The sequence below is a fragment of the Patagioenas fasciata genome, chromosome 3, assembly GCF_037038585.1.
Source record: "Patagioenas fasciata isolate bPatFas1 chromosome 3, bPatFas1.hap1, whole genome shotgun sequence".
Taxonomy (NCBI): Eukaryota; Metazoa; Chordata; class Aves; order Columbiformes; family Columbidae; genus Patagioenas; species Patagioenas fasciata.
The window spans coordinates 45,299,039-45,317,858 of NC_092522.1; the positions used below are offsets into that span (position 1 = coordinate 45,299,039).

Here is an 18,820-nt window from a genome sequence, read left to right on the forward strand (position 1 = left end):
CCTGTCATCAAATCACTCCTTTGCTCAGCTACTTTGATTAGGTGCTGGCATAATGTATTATTTAGGAAAAAAATTCATAGTCATGGATCAGAAGGTCTACAAACATCATTTAACTGTTATCTAAACCAGATGAAAATCATGCAGGAAATTAATCTGGAAAGAAAAGTATTTGTGATAGGCTAATCTAATTATTGGTGTAACTAGCCTTAACTCTAGTTAAATAGAGATACGTTCTTTTGGGAATTGTTCCCTTGTTCCTGGAATATCTCTGCAAGCATAGAAAGATAGACTCTGACACTTTTCAAATAACTCTATTTATATCAAAAAGAAAATCATAAAGAAAGCATCAAACTTCTTCACAGTCCCAGCGATTAGGACATCAAGCAAATGACATTTAAAAAATTACTGCTATCTCTACCAAAGGAAAAAAAACAACAACAAACAAAACAAAACAAAAAACCACAAAATTTGCTCTTGTTCATCTTTACTATAAAGCCCATCTGTTACTTTTTCTTTTTTTATTTTGGTTGTCCCTGTCTCATCACACAGAGTATTGTGCCACATAGCAGGGTGGTGACTTGGGAATAAGATAGCAATGACTGTGTTAACTATATTTCCCAGCCAGATGGAAAAGAAGGCTGAAAACATGGGCCACAGCAGGATAAGAAGATTTCTCACGGAAGTCCACAGATATGGGGTCCCCTTGGCAAAGGTTTTGATTTGCAGTGAGCACCTGTTAATCCATTTAGCATATCTACATTAAAATGATGGAAGAAAAAAGTAGGATCAGGAATGGAGAAGCTAAGAAATGCTAAAATAGGTTTTCAACCTTGAAATAAAGCCAGTGTTTTCCCCTAGTTTAACAGGAAGAGGCTCTTGTTTAAATAGGCATAGCAATACAGATTTCAGATTTTATCTCAGGCCAGTTTCTGGGGAAACTGAAGGGCTTGGTCTTAAAACTTTGGCAGATCAGGAGAGTTTGCTGCAATACGTAAGCACAGCATCCTTGGTGCGAGAAAAATGTCTGAAAATGGTTCACAAAGAAATGGAATGACTGGAGGATACAGTTTCATATTAAGCCCTCAGAAAGGGTCTATGAAAATACCTTAGATTGGGGGTAAAGCAGACTGGTGATTATAGTGATTTTCTCAAAAGACAAAACGGGATGCAGATAAAAATAATTATACAGATCTAAGAACATATTTCTTAACCAGAACTAGGGTAATACAAACAAATGTAGTTCTCTGCAGTTCTCTTGGAGTTCATAAAAATATATGACTGTGTCCACTCTTTAAACCAGAAAACTGGGAAAAGTGAAATGTTCTTTCATGTGTTGAGACCACCTTTGAAAACAAAAATGCATACCCAAGTAGACCTTATTGGAAGACATCTTCACGCACCCAAAAACACCTGAGAGACTGTGGTTGCATTTTTCTGATCTTCATTAGGAGAGAAGTGGAATTTATTTTTAAAAAAATTCAAACAGGATACACAGTTATATATATACCAGAATATCTAGTAACACAAGGTCTGGAGCTTTTACATGAGAATACAGAGATGTCAATTCAAAGCCTTCACTGGACTGGTTTAAAGCAAAGACTGTCTCCTACATGGGATCATAGGGTGAATCATAGAATCACAGAATGGTTTGGGTTGGAAGGGACCTTTAAAGGTCACCTAAGTCCAACCCCCCTGTCATGGGCATGGAGAGCAGGCTCCTCAAAGCCCCATCCAGTCTGACATTGAACACTTCTAGGGATGGGGCATCCTCAGTTTCTTTGGGAATCCTCTTCCAGTATTTCACCATCCCTTAAAGAATTTCTTCCTTATATCTAATTTAAATCTATCCTCTTTTCATTTGAAACAATTACCCCTTGTCCTGTCACTATAGGCCCTGGTAAAAAGTCTCTGTCTTTCATATAAACTCCTTAAGTATTGAAAAGTTTTCTCCCTGAAGCCTTCACTTCTCCAGACTAGACCAGCCCAGTGTGAATGCCTTAAGCAACTGATTTTTCTGGAGGTGGGCCAACTTTTTCTTACTCCTGTTGGTGCTTTCTGAATCTGCCCTCTCCCTCCTCCCTCCGGCTTCCCCCAAGAAAAGTTCACTGAAACCAGGTTGTTCCTATTTTTCCTATGGGCCAACACTGCCATTCACTCACTAGCTCTGTTCTTTGCTACACTGACTACATAGAACTAAAATAGTTCAGATTTATTTCCTTTTTTCCTTAAAAAATATAAATCTGAATACATATTTAGGCTGCATAAGGTTCTGAATGATTCCTAGCATTTGAAAGCATGTAGCCTCAGCTAGCTCTGAAGCACATACATTGCAATAAGGTTTCTTTGATAGCATCTGTGAAAAGCATAGGTATAACTGAAGACTTCATAAGTAGGCAGTGAATAATAATGGATTGACATTAAGTTACAAGTGATCAAGCACAGAAGAAGGAAGGAGCTTATTGCTATTGGAGATAGCAATAGTCTTTTGGCCTGCAAACTGAATAAATGCCTTGTGCAGATTCACAAGATACAATGGCTATGATATCATGTTAATGATACTTTTATGAAGGTACTTTTTAGACATTGTTTCATTTTCAAGAGAAGGGAAGACAGTTATTACTTTGTTTTTTTAAATTGTGACCTTGCTCTAACAGAAACAGCAAGAAACAGAACTGACATAAATGTAAAATATCCCTTAGTTAATTCTTTGTTTTTACAAATATTATATTACCTCTCCACCTCATCAAGGGTTAAAATCTAGTGCAAGGATGCTTCTTGATGGCTGAGTGGCAGCAGCATTTGTAGTATATGAGAGATCTTACCTAGACATTTAAGATATTTTGAGTAGGGTGGAGGTTTCTGATGTCTCTCAGTGTGTAAAAAACACGTAATTTTCTCCTCCTGCATGCTCATGAGCAGCAAGTGAGCTCAGTGAGAATTAATCAGCTATTTGCTCACCAGTTTCCTGAAGCTCTACCACTGCTTCCACAGTGATAAATTCCCTTAACTTGACCCCGACAAGAACAAAAGAGAGGACTTCAGTGTTACATGCATGCAACAGTGAATAGACAAGAATACTGCATGATATTTTCAGCCACACAACAAAAACGTCATGAGCACTAATGGCAGTATTGCTTAATGGGTAGGTCCCTAAACATTATTACATTTTGGCAATGCATTCAGGCTGATCTATCTGAGAGCAATATTTCAAGTTGTCCTCTAGGGACTTGGTCTTTTTACAAACATATGACTACTTCTTTAGCATAATAGAAATTCCCTAGAAATTAGCCAGAACATGAAGAACTAATTCCCACGGAAACAAAGAACAAGCACAACCACGCCTTAACACTTTTCATCCTTCCTTAGTAGCACCAATGCTTCAGGAAACCCCTTCCACAAGAGAACACAATACTGTACGTGTTTCTTTGCATATCTGATAAGTGATCAATTAATATCCAAAAGATGTTACAATATTGCCATGGGAAGGACACCATTAAAAGTGATGGGAGAACAGCATTTAGCAAGCAATCAACATGTTCACTACAAAACGAGAAGTGCTTTGTGTTTGCAAACCCTATAGCTCACTAAATTAGAGTATTATGATCCAGATTTAGAAAAGTCTCTAAACCGCCCCCAATTAAGAGTTTCAATGTATCATCTATTGTTTTCCCATTTCAGCCCTTGTAACGGGAAATAGTTTAGAATGACAGATCCTGAATAGAGTCCAGGAAGGACTCTTGAGAATCAAACTGTTACTAAAGTCTTTTTTATTTTCCTAGTGACTTTTGAAGAATATTACACCAGAATTACCTTTCAACTATTAAAACGGAATGATGAATCATACTGGCATTAGACAGCTGTATGTCATGTGATTTTTGTCCCACAGCAACCTTATTCCTTGTATCACCTGCCAGCTTGCTCTAACGCTGCCTGCTCTGCAAAGTCACGCACTGAACAGACCACATCCATTGTGTTGGTTTCGTAGAATTTCTTCCTTGCAATACTGATCTATGACAATGAAACTCCTTTAAAATCATACTGAAGCTTAGACCATATGTCATATACCCACCTGTCATATCCCTCTGTGGAGGGCTGAGCGTGGCAACAGATACTTTGACACAGGCATCTGCACCTGTGGATAAGCAAGAGCCATGCTTGCCTTCCGCCAGCTGCACTCTCAAGTCCTCACCTACGAAGATCCGATCTGAGCTGGCATTCTCCCCTGGTTTATCCATGCTTCCTATCTTGTCATTATCACAGATAAAAGTCACCTGGACTATGCTGAGATCAACAGTATCATATAAATGCTCTGTTTCCTTGGTCTATCATGTTCATGAAACACACGTATAAGCCATTTCAGTCACTGTCAGCCAAGTGCACTTTTTTTTTTTCTAAAAGATGTCTTCTCACACATAAAAAGGCTGATTTTGCTTGGTTTTGTTCTGATGAAAAATGGATAAGGTGGACTATCCTGACCACTCTGCTCTTCATATGTTTGTGTAGAGGTGAGAAATGAAAGGATGCATAGATTTTCCCAGTGCAATACTGCTGCTGCTACTCAGCTCCTTGTAAAAGGGGCAGAAAAATCCTGGGTTCATGTCCCTCTCACTGGCACAAAGCTCAGAAATCCTGTGCTTCTCTGACCCAGTCCTCACAACAGAGTTTACAGTCATTACCAACATCTAGTAAGTCTGGTATTCTAGGTCAGGGAACTTTCAGAAACAGGTTATTTTATTCTAAAAAACATAATCTAAAACTTCATGTTGAAACTTTAATCTCCTTCAGACACTTTCAGAAACCCACAATCTAATTACTGCTTCACATGTTTTTCACAAAGATGGTGCTGTTACATTTGTCTTATAAAACAAGACATTAATCAATTTGTACTGTTGACTGTTTTTCTGTATTTCCATTATCATATGCTTATTTAATCCTCACAGAAATGGAACAACAGAATTCTACTGGTTATAAACTTGTAGTCATGAGGGCAAATGTAACAAATAAATCAAATGTATACATACATAAATATGTAGATAAGGGAAGGAATCTCTTTGGCTTAATTGGCAAGGAACTTTCTAAATCTGACATGTAAGAAATATATATCCCTACATTTTGGGATCTTTACACCAGAAACTGAACTGGAAAATCAAAGCTGCGCTATTATTTATGCCATAAGTATCTTAAATGAAAAAAAAAAAAAAAAAAAAAAAGGCACTGAGCAACTGAGCACAAAGAAACCAACCAAAACCAGTTTGTGTTTTTCTCAGATACCTGAGACAAAATCCTCTTGGTTCCTGCACTGAAATAATGGAGACTCTTCACTAACTCATGGAGATATTGTACACAAAATGACTTTATCACTGTTTTTAATAGCAATGATTTAAGGGGATTTATAGCCACAGAAAGTAGCTTTAAGATCTAATCACTAAGGTAGAAAAGCCCAGACTCTCTGGAAACAGAGTCTTAAATTCTGGCAGGTTCACCTCATCCTTTCATCTTTCAGAGGTAGATTAAATTCTGTGTAGCTTAGCATATAGGGGTCCTCTACAGGACTTTTAAAAGATGAAGTCCTATCTCCTCTAAGTATTGTTAAACATAACATCTTTTCTCTCTCTTGCTCCACACCCTTTAGCAACTTCAAACAGTTTTTCTAAAGACATTTCTGTTTTCCAGGCAGCTCCCTACCTTTTTGTCTTGAAGGTTTTGAAGATTTATTTTCTTGATTTTCTATTTTAGTAAAAGTGATAGACATTGTCCTGCAGAATTGTTCTACTCTGCAGGCATTGTTAGCAGAAATCATAGCCCAGAAGAATACAGGTATTTCTTCCCAGTTCAAGATTTTCTCTATCATTTCTTTAAATCGCCAAAAGCTAACCAGACTCACTGAAACAATTGAAATAAAAATTAAAACCATATTTGCAAAGAAGAAGAAACCTCAGCAAATATCCTACTAATTATTGACCCTCTCCCACAAATCCTTACGTGTACTAAGAAACACTGTGAGAAAATTAATGACAGTGGCTACTACAGAGATTCATATTAAATTTTTAGAGCTAATGTTGTTGATCCATATTATAAGCAATTATTAATGTACATGTGTGCACTAGGGATCTAATTTTAGCATTTAATCACATCTAATGCATTACTCATCACATATTTTTGGTAGCAACTCGGTACAGTTTGTCCCAAAGGCCTCTTCAGCAACCAGAGATAACCAAAATATTGCTAATAGAATCCCTGTTAATGCAAAATACGTTGGCTAGAGAGAAAAAGGGATGTATGAATTGGTAGTCCCTAGGTTTCAGAGTTTTCCCCAATTAAAAAGAAAAGTAATAAGAAAATAGGTGTGTCAGTACTTCAAATCTTTATTAATCCTGATCGGGTTTTAGGCATGTAATCCAAATAGTCCCAAAAAGACAAATGTATAAGGATAATGGATAATAATAATTAGTCAACCTTGGCTGCTATTTAAAGGAAAATGAATCACTAGGAATGGATGGAGCATGAAGAAAGGAGAAATGGAGCTCATCAAAGAGACAGTGGCTTGGGAAAACAAAAGTCAGAGTCCACATCCCCTCCTCAAGACGTAGCTGGTAATACCTCGGTATACAATGCAACGCATCTTCATGACAGAGAAATAAAACAACGTAGTATATCAGAGCCAATCTTCAACTTGATGTTCCCCATAGGAAAAAAGGAAGACTGACATGAAACACCTGTTGTTTCTTTCCCCAGGGACCTTCAAGTACACCTAGTTCTTACTGAACATGTAGTATCGCCTGATGCTTCAGAAGGGAAGATATGCTTTTAAAAATTATTCAGAGTAACACAGCCTGAAGATCTGGCTCAGTACTTTTAAAGACAGACATTATATCCTTTAAATGTCACTGGCAAATTCTGTAGCAAAACATTGCTACTCAAGTTTTCTTTTACAAGTCAGCCAGGCTGGCAAATACCAGCTGATGAGCAGCCCAGAAGATGTTCTTCAGCCCACTTGAGCCTCCAGCTGTTCAAAACACTTCGCACAATCACACCAAAGCCACGATAACTTTAGATGAAATGGTAAGGAATGGTACCTAGATCTCACCTGAAAATTAGAAATCAGGCTGAAAAAAGTTGGCTCTCGCAAGCTGTGCTGCCTGTAGCTCTGTCACCTGGTGAGTCTGTAGGAAACAGTAAATGATTACGCAGAAGAATTTGAGACCCCGGTCATCAGACCCTGCAGATGTCACAGAGTAGTGGAAAAATCTATGAGGCAAATGCAAAAAAGTGAGCACAACGACAAACTGAAACAAATCTTGAAAATGTTCAGGCAGACTGCCAGTTACAAATACAAGCAGAGGGAATTCGGGTTACTGAGTCCAAGTCCTTGTCACCATGCCACAGAAAGCTCTGCTCTCGATTGTACCACTTCTCTATTGACCTTTCCCAAGCGTTGCAATGCCTTGACTTGGGCGTCCCTTGGGCCACAGTGTGACACTGCGAATTTGTTGTGCTGTTGTTGCAAATACTTTTCCCTTCACTTTAAGACAAGCTGCAATGCAACAGCAACAATGCTTTTAATTACTTAAATGAATTCTTCTATTAATTATTTTTGAGAAAAGTTTGAAATTGAAGAATCATAGTGAAACATTCATTTTACACCTAGGACACAATCATTCATACGCTCTGTTCCTTAGTCTATTAACACAGTCAACCTGTTCATACAAATTAGGAGATGAAATATCTTAAAAAAAAAACTTAGATGCCCACTATTAATTTCTTATTTTCTCTTAATCACTACGATTAGTTTTATGAACTTAAAAACAAAGTAATTAAAAGTTGCAGTGAATGTGATTCTAACTGTTCTCTCATGAACACTGTATCAGTGCATGCTGCAAGCCTAAATTAGGACCTGCTCAATTTGTTCTGAAACAGAGTCACCTATTCAAAATCCTCACTGAACAAACAGAGATTTGAATATGGAGGATTTTTTAATTTTTTTTTTTTTTTCACATGCAATCAACTGTATTAAGTTAGATTTAAACCAATACAGGGGTCAATGTTATACCTTAGGGAATCAGCCCTTGGCACCTTACTTGGTATGATCAGCTCTGCAATAGTACCCCAATAGAATACAAGCATTTTTCAGAAGATAGGCACTGGCACGAAAGCATAAGCTTTGTAATTCACCCAGCAGCAGGCAAATCAGCAGTGACCATCTTGCTAGAGCTGACTGCGAATGCCTCTAGCTTTCATGCACAAGTGATACACTGTGCCCAAGAACAGAATATAAGGCTCAGTTTTAAAATCACTTATTCTTCTGATGTCTGAAATGGAAAAAGGTTGAAAAATCCTAGGGAAAAAGTACAAAGGCAGCTTCTTTGTTTTGACCATTTCCTTTCCACCTACATTCTATGCTTCAAAGTAACATCGATTACTGACTGCAGCTAGACTGAGACCTTCAACATGATAACTTTTATTATTCGTATTTTGATAGCAGCCACCAACACATCAGACACAATACATTCCCCAGAAAACTCATAGGCTAAATAAGAAAACAAGAAAGAGATGGCTAACATCTATATAAATGCAGTATGTTTTATGTTACGTATGTACGTTAAAAACACTTTGATATATTTCAGTAACTTAAAACATCTTGAAGTATACCTGACTTAAGTACGGCAATCTTTCATTTTCACTTGCTCCCCACAGTGTTCAAAATAATAACAAAAAAACAGTATGATTTTGAGGGGATATTTCAAGACAGTGCTATAACATCATGAGGGACAATATGGAAGGCACAAATGTGAGATGAGACTGTTATTCAGAGCAATGTAACTAGAAAGACCATGCCAGGTGTTATCATATGTGCAGAAGGCTGAAAATATTTTGTCACGAAACTTTTGAACATTTTTGGAATTAAAATATTTTTCTTTCCACATTAACTGTCCATTTGAAAGATGATTTTACTTATAAATCACACTGAAACAACACATTAGGTAGACTTGCAACTATGTTCTCTTATGACTTGTATTCTGAAGAAAACACGTGAACCTAGTGCCTGGTTGTCATTCAGAGCATGCCTGGGTGGCAGCTGCACGATATGAAGATAGTATGATAAAGTGCAAAACTAGTCAAACTGACAGATTAGCAAATTCAGAACAAAGTCTCATTTTAAAGTCTTGCAGATCCTCACTAAAGCAAACTCCAGTTCCCTCACAGCTTAGCTGTGCACCTCTATAACAACTACATATAGTCATTTCAGCAAAATCCCAAGATTATATCACTATGACAATGACTAAAATTTCCTCCTTAAGTCCTTGTATGTGAATGGTTACAAGAAGAACACGACCGTCATCTTGTGTACCATGTGTCTGGAAAGGAGCAGGCAATGTGAGGGCAACACGGCTGCAGCAAGACCTGGGGAAGGGGACGGAGGGAGATCTGCCCTCCCACCCCAGCTCTCCAGTGTTTGCTACTCACTTGAATTTCTCCAAGGGCTTTTGTTTCTTTGTTATGATCAAGCAGTCAGCATGGAGAATAGGACCTGAACTACGCTAGCATGCTGAACTTTAGTTGGTGACACGAGCATACGTTTACCTACGGAAAGATGGACTTCCACTACACAACACTTTCAGATTTGTAATGAGGAACTACCTTTTTATTCAGCGTACCACAAACCATCCCAGCCAGAGAGCTAAACAAAACAAGTGGTGATACATGCATATACATTTATTAGGATCATAAAATTATTCTCTATTAACTTTACAGGTGTGGAAAGGGATAGGAGACAAGAAAGGAAAAACAATTCATCATGGTGTAATTTAACTGTAGAGTGGAAACTGAGTTTTAATAAATTTCATAGAATCATAGAATAGTTTGGGTTGAAAGGGACCTTCAAAGGTAATCTAGTCCAACTCCCCTGCAATGAGCAGGGGCATCTTCAACTACATCAGGTTGCTCAGAGCCCTGTCCAGCCTGGCCTTGAATGTCTCCAGGGTATCTACCATCTCTCTGGGAAACCTGGGCCACTGTTTCACCACCCTCATTGTAAAAAATTTGTTCCTTACATCTAGTCCAAATCTACCCTCTTTTACTTTAAAACCATTACCCCTTGTTCTATCGCTACAGGCCCTGCTAAAAGTCTGTTCCCATCTTTCTTATAAGCCTGCAATAAGGCTGCAATAAGGTCTCCCTGGAGCCCTCTCTTCTCCAGGCTGGACAACCCAAACTCTCTCATAGGAGAGGTGTTCCATCCCTCTGATCACCTTCGTGGCCTCCTCTGGACCCTCTTCAACAGGTCCATGTCTTTCCTGTACGGAGGGCTCCAGAGCTGGACACAGGACTCACCAGAGCAGAGGGGCAGAATCACCTCCCTCAATCTACTGGCCATGCTCCTTCTGATGCAGCCCAGGACGTGGTTGGCTTTCTGGGCTGTGAGCAGACATTGCCAGGTCATGTAAAGCTTTTCATCCATCAGTACCCCCAATTTAGAGAAAATTAAAAACAATATAGAAAATCTCAGATCAATTCCTACTTACCACAGTAAATTCCATAATTCATTACAGACTTCATTGCCTCTAATATTTAATCATACTGCAACTATTTATAACAGGAACAAAAGCTAGTTTTAAAACACGGACAAATAATATTGGAGAAAGAAAAAGAATAATAAAAAGCAGAAAGGAAAAATAAATGTTTCTGAAGGATATACATTGAAACTATAATCTTATTTAAGCCTTAATAAAAATCTTAGAAAATATACTGAAAAAGTAATTTCTTTAGACTTTTGTGACTACGTCTTTTTACGTTCTTCATTAAACTTTCAGGTTCTGAGTCAATAGAAAATATGTCTAAGCTTTGATATTTTGTACTAGCTTTTTCCTCCTCAAGGTTTACTCAGTCTAACATGAAACACTCAGGGCAACGAAGTTTTTATTTGATCTGGCATTAGTTCTAACTACTATTGCCTTTGAAAGCACTCTAAAAAAATAATTATAAATTAGGGGAAATTTGTGCATGGTGTGTTTCTTTTCTGTATTTCAGTATTGTTCAGGTTTAGCTGTAAAGATTTCTGTTCCCATGCAAAAAATACTTCTAATCACTTGAAATTAAGTTATGTGAAACACAAAGCTTGTTTTAGACCTTAAATATGGATTAATTTGAAGTTAGTGGCTGGTTTAAAGCTGACTCTACATTGGGAATAAGTACTGCATATGGGACTGGCCTGCTTCTGTTATACAACCTGTTTCAGGTTCTGTAAGCTTATATGTGCTTAGACTATTTCTACAGATACCCATATTGCAAAGCTGTCAATATTAGAGGAGCTCAGCACTACAGATTCACTGCCTTCCATGCAGTTGAGAGTGATAACCTGATTTAGTTCTGCCTGTATGATCTCTTGTCATGGGGTGAAAAATGGAGGTGGAATAAATCACTCTTACAATTATATAGTTCACTGAGGTTTTCCAATATCTTCCTAGTCACCCTCTCCTAGAAGTAATATTTTTTTCATATGACTTAAAGAGGAATATCCTATCAGGTTCTCATACAAAACTGAAGAGGCACATATTTATAGCGAGAAAAGAAAGGAAACCACACATATACCAGCATATCACACACGTATGCACAACCTTAAACCTGTAGAAACATAAAATACACACGTGTGTATGTACGTATGTACGCATAGTATCTCCTCTCTGCCTCCAAGTTACATTTATTAAGTAATAAGACTCATGGATTCCCTTGCTTGTGTTGCAGTCCCTGCTCAACAGTTATGCCTGCAAGCACCCTGGAAGCTGCACAGTTTGGATGAGCAGACTCTAAAACATTCCAAGGGAAGAAAGCCTCACACTCAGTGGTTTTGATACAGAATTTCAGGCTGGTTGACAGTCTCAGTTCCAGTGTGAGTTTAAGTTGAACATAAGTGACACAGCAATGGTAATCTTCTGTCATACGCTGCTGCTCAGAGGGTTAGTCACCAGGAATAAAGCAGTGAGAAAAGAAGAAAGGCAGGCAAATAAAACTATAGTGATCTACTGAACAGAAAGGTTAGGAACAGAAAACGGGAAAGAATGAGTCTGGTTATAATGACAATACTTTTAATTATATATAATACATGAAAAATAAACTATTAGTGCGAGAGTAAAATACTCCCAATTAATGGAAGTAATGTAATGTTCAAACTTAAATGAAGTATTTTTCCCTTAAGGGTTTTACTGTACTATTTTATTGAGCTTAATGTAATTTGAATTATAAACAAAATGGTTTTGTAAGTCCCTAGAGAAATGTATTTTAGTTATAATGTATTTCCTTTCAAGTGGTTATGGAAATCATGCTCTTCCTGAAGTCTCTGTCTCACATACCACCTACTGCTGCAAACTAGTCAGTCCTCACAAGTTAAACATGATCAGTCTGCTGAAGTACGTGACAAGAAAACCCCAGGGTTTTTTAAAATGCCAGAGGAAACAGAAATTTGTAATTCCACAGACTAATAGCCTTCCCTCTGAAAACAAGGTGTTGATAGAAGTTATGCTTTTTCAGAGGGAATGGAACTCAGCCATAATCAGTCCACTTGAGCTTTTAATGCATGTAATGAAAGAATAATTGTTTACACTATACCCTAGGGGAAATTTCAGCTGAGAGTAATTATATTTTTTTAATTTTATATATATTTTATATAATATATATTTAGGTATCATTATACTATAATTTAAATATGTAAATATTTCCATCTTTCATTTAAATCACAAATCCTTAAAAATTTAATTTTAGCATTAAAAAAATACACTTTCTTTCACAATGCAAATTACAAATGACAAGTTTGTGCCACCTTTTTTACTTCAATTAAAATAATCTATTTATGAATAAATAAACAAATATGAATGAACAAATTGAACCCCAGTCTACTGCCTAGACTCAAATAAATAACTAGAGACAAAGAGGAAATTGTCTCTAGAAAATTAATTTTGGCTACTAATCATCTTTTTAAAGCATAATAGTACCCCACCCTCACGGATAAACCATTAACACACCAGCCATTGATATACAATAGTATAAGATGTGATGTTTCTGAAATAATGTCAACCCAAGTCACTTCAAAGGGACTAAGCAAATAAACACTGTAAGATTGAGCTGATTGTGCAACTGCTTACAGCATGAGCTCATGACAGCCACATTCACTAATTACATATACTTTGAATGGGTTACATTTTTTCTCAAAGCTAGTCTTGTTCTTCAACATACCACCAAAATCTCTGTGTAAATAAATATATAAATACATAAATAAATAAAAACACGAGTTGTCATTAGCTTTGGATTAAGAGCTTGAATAATTTTTTAAGGGATAATGTATAGGAGCAAATATTTCTTTGTCACTACTCTATAACACAAACATCAATGCTTTGGAGTTAATCTTCTGTCTGAGTAAGTAAATTATATCAAGATCATAAAATTTCAGGCAGATATTTAAATGCAGAAAACATATTTTTAATCACATTTATGACTATATAGAACAAATAGGAATGAAATTTAACACTTTTTTTTTTTTTTTTTTTTAAATAATTGACATGAATACAATGCTGTACGAACGTTTTAAGAAAAGACATTTCCTCTGGCTCTTCTTAGATCAGACATCATCTAGTTCATATTTCAAAGTTGCACCAATTGTGTTAGAATTTGCACTTTGTATTAGAGAGATGACCTGTACCACAACCTTTGCAGGCAGCTACACTTTGCTAAAAGCTACTAAAGCACAAGCACTACTTGTGATAAATGACAAATGCATGTCATAGTGACCATTACCCTTGCATGTGAGGCAAGATTTTAAGATTCTGACAGCCCAAATAGCCATGCTAATGGACCTTTGCTAAGCAAAATGATGCTGCTACTCTTGACTAATGTACAGTGTTCAGGTGAACTGACAAATTCTCTTTAACGCACTGGACATTTGTGGGTAGTAAAGTGCATTATTTTATTATATTTTTACACATAAAATCACTTAAGAGTTAGTATGACAATGCAGTGTAAATCTAAAGTGATCCATTAGATTCATTTGTATGAATGGCTTTGTTGTTGTTAATTTAGTATCAGAAAACAAGATTTTAATCTCTTTCTGAAAACTGCTACTGTATTTCTTGTAGACAGATTATATGGTTCGATGCTTTGACCCTTTATTTTTTGCTCTACTGTTTCCCCACCGTTACATCTGAGTCTAAGTGGCAAATAATACACGTAACAAAATAATACACTGTAACAAAATTTGCAGAAGTTAATTATATGAATTCAGGTATTTTCTTTGTTACTTTTCTTTCAGGCTAAAAGCGAATACAGTTCAATCCAAATTCCTTTGGGGTACTCTGAATTTTGGCACCAATTAAAACATTTCCTGCCATGGAATAGTTGTACTACTGACACCTACAGAAAAGGTGTTATCCTCAAACTCGGTATCCTCTCCAGCATAATAAATGTCTTTTGGGGTTACCTTCCTGCCCATCAATTACAGATGGGAAAGATTTTGGATACTCACAACAGGGAACATGAATCTCTTCTCCATCTAGAGCTAACAACCCACTTACGAATTATGACAATTTAAATTTAGCTACTAAACCAGAAAATATATGTTTTTTCAGTATCTTATTCATGGAGAATCTGTCATCTGCAAAAAAAACCAAACAAACAAACAACCGAAACCCACAACCTTACACAGAATATCTGAAAAAAACCATCTCAGTAAAGCTAGAATATGGTCAATACAACATCAAAGGCAAAATCAACTGCAACTGCATATGCCCGGCTGTGTAACACTGTGCAAGATATCATGTCCCAATTTCAGTATATGAAAGCAGGAGTAAGTATCGTCTCAGGATTCATCTGAGACACCTGTTGCTAATATTGAAGTCATAAAAATTCAGCCAGTAAGCCATGAAAATGCTTTCTTGAGATGCCTTGGTTAGAATTTTCTCCAGACAGAACTGAGTGACTGAAATCTCAAGACACACCAGAAAGAATCACAATAAACTGTCAGTGCCACAGTCCCTAAAGCAAGCATGTGAGGAGGGCTGTTCTCTGTGTAGGGAGAGTGTGCCAGTGCAGGTAAATATAGCCCACCTAAACCACTGCTACACATCCATGTTTACAGTTCATTTCTGCAAAATTAGAAATGCAAACTAAGGTGGAACACCAACTATAACGTAGAAATAAATGCTGCAGCCTACCAATTCATGTAAATTGTTTTAAATGCCACTGCAAATGCGACATAAACAGCATAATATATAAGGGAGAAAGAAGTCTAGTGATAATGAATGCTGGCAATTGAATCAGAGCAATTTAGTTCTTTGCCTAGGTTTACTCTCGGTGAGGGAAATGACTTACTGAAACTAAATCCAGCTCAAATATCAAAACCAGAAGGGAAAGCACACTTTTCAAGAAATTAAATTTATCTTGTTGGATTCTCACCTCCACTATAGCAAGACTGAATTATTCTGCAGGGAAATCCTGGAGGTGGAATATCAGCTGCATTTTTTTTATTTCAGATGAAACTCAGAAAACTTGAAGGTTTCTGCAGAATCTCAAGATGATCAACAGGAATAACCCGAGGGCATCTTTCTCCTTATTACCAATACCATGATACTGCTCCACTCTTCTTAAGACAAGCATAGAGGTTCATTCATGTAAACCTGTTCAGCCTGGCTCTTCCGCTGGCTACCTCTTATTCTGCTGGCTCTGCAGTTGTAATAACACAAAGTTTAAGGTTTGCAACTGCTTGACAATTTTTTCAATTATTCTCTGATGGGTTTTGTACCTAAACTGAAATTTGCACCACTGCAGCTGCTATTCCACTTATCTCAGGTACACTTACAGGAATGATAAGCATCACAGTGTTCCCAGCATCTACAACTTAAAACAGATGTGTCAGGGAGACCAAACACTTTGTGACATATGACAACCTACAGTTGTATGTCTCCTGATGACAAAACACATCGGTAAGGTAGAGGGCCTTAATAAATTATCTTGCAGTCCATAAATTCCAAAAGACCCTGACTTCACCGAGTACTGTTGCCACAAAGTAGCTGTTTCCCAATGTGATAAATACTTGGAAAGATATAATGTGAATATATATGTTTCTTTGAATTTTACCTACATGGTCCAGTGAGGAACATCAAAGCGGCTAGTTGGATCAGGCACTGTGTAGTTCTGTGAACTCCTCTTTTGGAAACAAAACTGGTAGTATGTCAGCATGTAGGCTGTGAACAAAACAAAAGAGAGAAGAATAATTATTAAAATATGTTATGGATGCATGGGGGAGACACAGACATATAAGCCAAAAGTCCTCCTTTGGACCAAGAGAAGACAAAAACGACTAATACTTTCTATTGCTGAGTAATATGATTTTTTTAATTTTTTTTTTTTAAATCTTAGAGACCTATGTATGATCACAATATCTTCAGATGATTTTTCAAACACAGTGACCAAACTAGAGTGAGGATAATCATTTCTCCAAGACAGTACAAATAAGGATGCAGCTGATCCAGCGAAGGAGCTTGGCTGCCTTGTGCCTGGAAACTGGCACCTCTGGGCACAGAGACAGAGAAGATACAGCTAGACACAGGGGCAGAACTAAGAACTGGACTCTCCATTGCTTCCCCAGATTATGCAGTCTCTGAAAACAACCAAATTAGAAAGTTGGTCTGGAATATTAATTTTTATGTAAAAAATATAAAAAACTAGAAAGATAAAACCTTTAATGTATTCCATACATTTTCAGCTGTATTTAATATACTGTTGCTTTAAAAAAAAAATGACATAACTATAGAGGAAGCAAAAATAGCAATAATTTAAACCTAAACAACACATTTTCCTCTGCAAAAAGCTGTAAATTCCTGAAGTCAGAAGTGTAGGAGAAGGATTAGCCACTGAATACCATGTTCCATTTCATTATATATAATTAATTCCAAGTAGAACCATGTGCCATTATTATCCCATTTATTGCAAGCCATTGCAGCCTAAGGCTTCCAGACCCCTTTGAATAACTTAAACACAGAAGAGTGATTCTGAATCAAGAGATGCTCCACATGTTCACTCAGTGTCTCAGTCTTTACCAGTATGCCAATGTATTTCACTCCCAGGTGTTATAAAAAAGAGGCAGCAGACCAGAGAGAGAACACACTAGCTATTCTGGATGCTCACTTTCTCAGGAAATAAAATAAACAGACAAACAACCAACAACAAACACAAACCCAAACCAACAACAACGCTGATATTATTACAAACAAGACAGACTATATTCCCTGTTCATTTTCAGAAGGGAAGAAAATGCACATTTACTACCCAGGTACACTGGCGCATGCCAACACAGCACTTCTAACACAGCTCTGATGTATAATTAATCATGATGGTCTCTCCCTCCTCTGGTAGAACACTCTCCTGGCAGACAGCCGCTCGCTCCACTAACCCTGCACAGCCAAAGAGTGCAAGGCGTTAGGAATGGAAGCAAATCTGAACACACCCTGACACCAAATGAAGACAAGGGAGGCTGTATTTGCAAAAATGAGTGGAAAGGAAGCAGATCAGATGAAAAACAGCCAGGAAAGAAGGAATGCATGTCACTTTTCTTATGGTGCCATGGAATTCTTAACTGGAAGAAGCCTAGACATGCAAGCATTGCAAACCCTGTTACACAAGCAGGCTTTGACACTTTTTCAGCCTAGAACAATGTTTAGATGACAGTCACCCTTCCTGAAACATTTAATTTCCTGGGCATTTATTTGCTGAGCCGCTACACTGTGACTCCAACGCTGTGCTCCTGCCGCGGCTCCCAGGAGAACGACGCACAGAAGTGAAGCACAAGGAAACGTGTCTGCGCTGAAGGTCACCAAGCAAAGAAAGCAAAGCTCTTGGAAAGAAGCAAGGAGCAGGCAGGGAGCTCACGTGCATCATTTGAGCATCCCTCCCTGGGACAAGCTTGCACTCTGCCAAGTGACACAGATGCTCTGTAAGGATGTCCTGGAGCCTTTGGTGGGAGAGCTCGATCTTTCAGCTTAGGAAGGAGGGAAGGATGGGTCCAGAGTTTTCAAATAGCATCTCGTTTCAGTATTTCACACCAGTGATGCTGCAGTGAATCCACACCTTAGTAATTTGCCCATCTATTAAAACTACATTTTTCAGAGTATGTACCACTAATTGTTTAATTGAGTTCCCTAAAGGTCCTTGGTGGAAATCTGACATACTCTCACAGTTTAATGCAAGGCAGCAATAAACCGTGGCACATCCATTAAACATCAACAAGAACTACATGTAAAAACACTTAAAAAAATAATTGTTCAAATATTTTTATACAGAAAGTATAAAGGATAAAAAGCATTTTTCATTCACACCATCAATGCAGAAAAATAATTCAAAAAATCTGCCTCATGATCCAAGCCAGTTTTAAGCTACTTTTACACTTTTAAGACAACTGAACAATAAAAAGAGAAAGCCTCTTTTGAATTAGTTGAGCCTGCTTGTAGTTGAGGAATTACAGTTTCTGACAATTAAAACTGGAATTTTAATCATGGTTAATAATTTCCCTCTTAACAAGTTATTATGTTTTTAGTTAGCAATAAACTAATTCATTCTTAAATTAGATTTTCAAGCTATTCTCAATACAGAAATTTCTTCCCAGTTATTTTCTACTGTATTTTAATTTTATGCCATTACTAACAAGAATCCAGTTTTGCTCCCCTAACACCACAGGTTCTGACTCAGACCTTTGGAATTCATTGCTCTAATTTGCAATAAACTAAGACTCCTCAAATAATCTTGTGCTGTTTGTATACCCAACCACAAAACTAATAAACTC

At 37.2% G+C, this 18,820-nt stretch overlaps 1 protein-coding gene across 4 annotated transcripts in view; it reads right to left on the reverse strand.

Annotated features, from left to right (window-relative positions):
- CHRM3 (cholinergic receptor muscarinic 3) overlaps positions 1–18,820 on the reverse strand; it is a 272,225-nt gene that overhangs the window by 115,004 nt on the left and 138,401 nt on the right. For 2 of the 4 annotated variants that reach the window (XM_071806241.1, XM_065834730.2), the window contains one exon: positions 16,124–16,226. In XM_071806241.1, the coding sequence (XP_071662342.1) occupies positions 16,124–16,221 (98 nt within the window). In that variant the 5' untranslated portion in view covers positions 16,222–16,226. Of the gene's footprint in view, positions 1–7,087; positions 7,164–16,119; positions 16,227–18,820 lie in introns of all 4 variants that reach the window. The other 2 variants (XM_071806244.1, XM_071806243.1) reach the window with 2 other exon arrangements.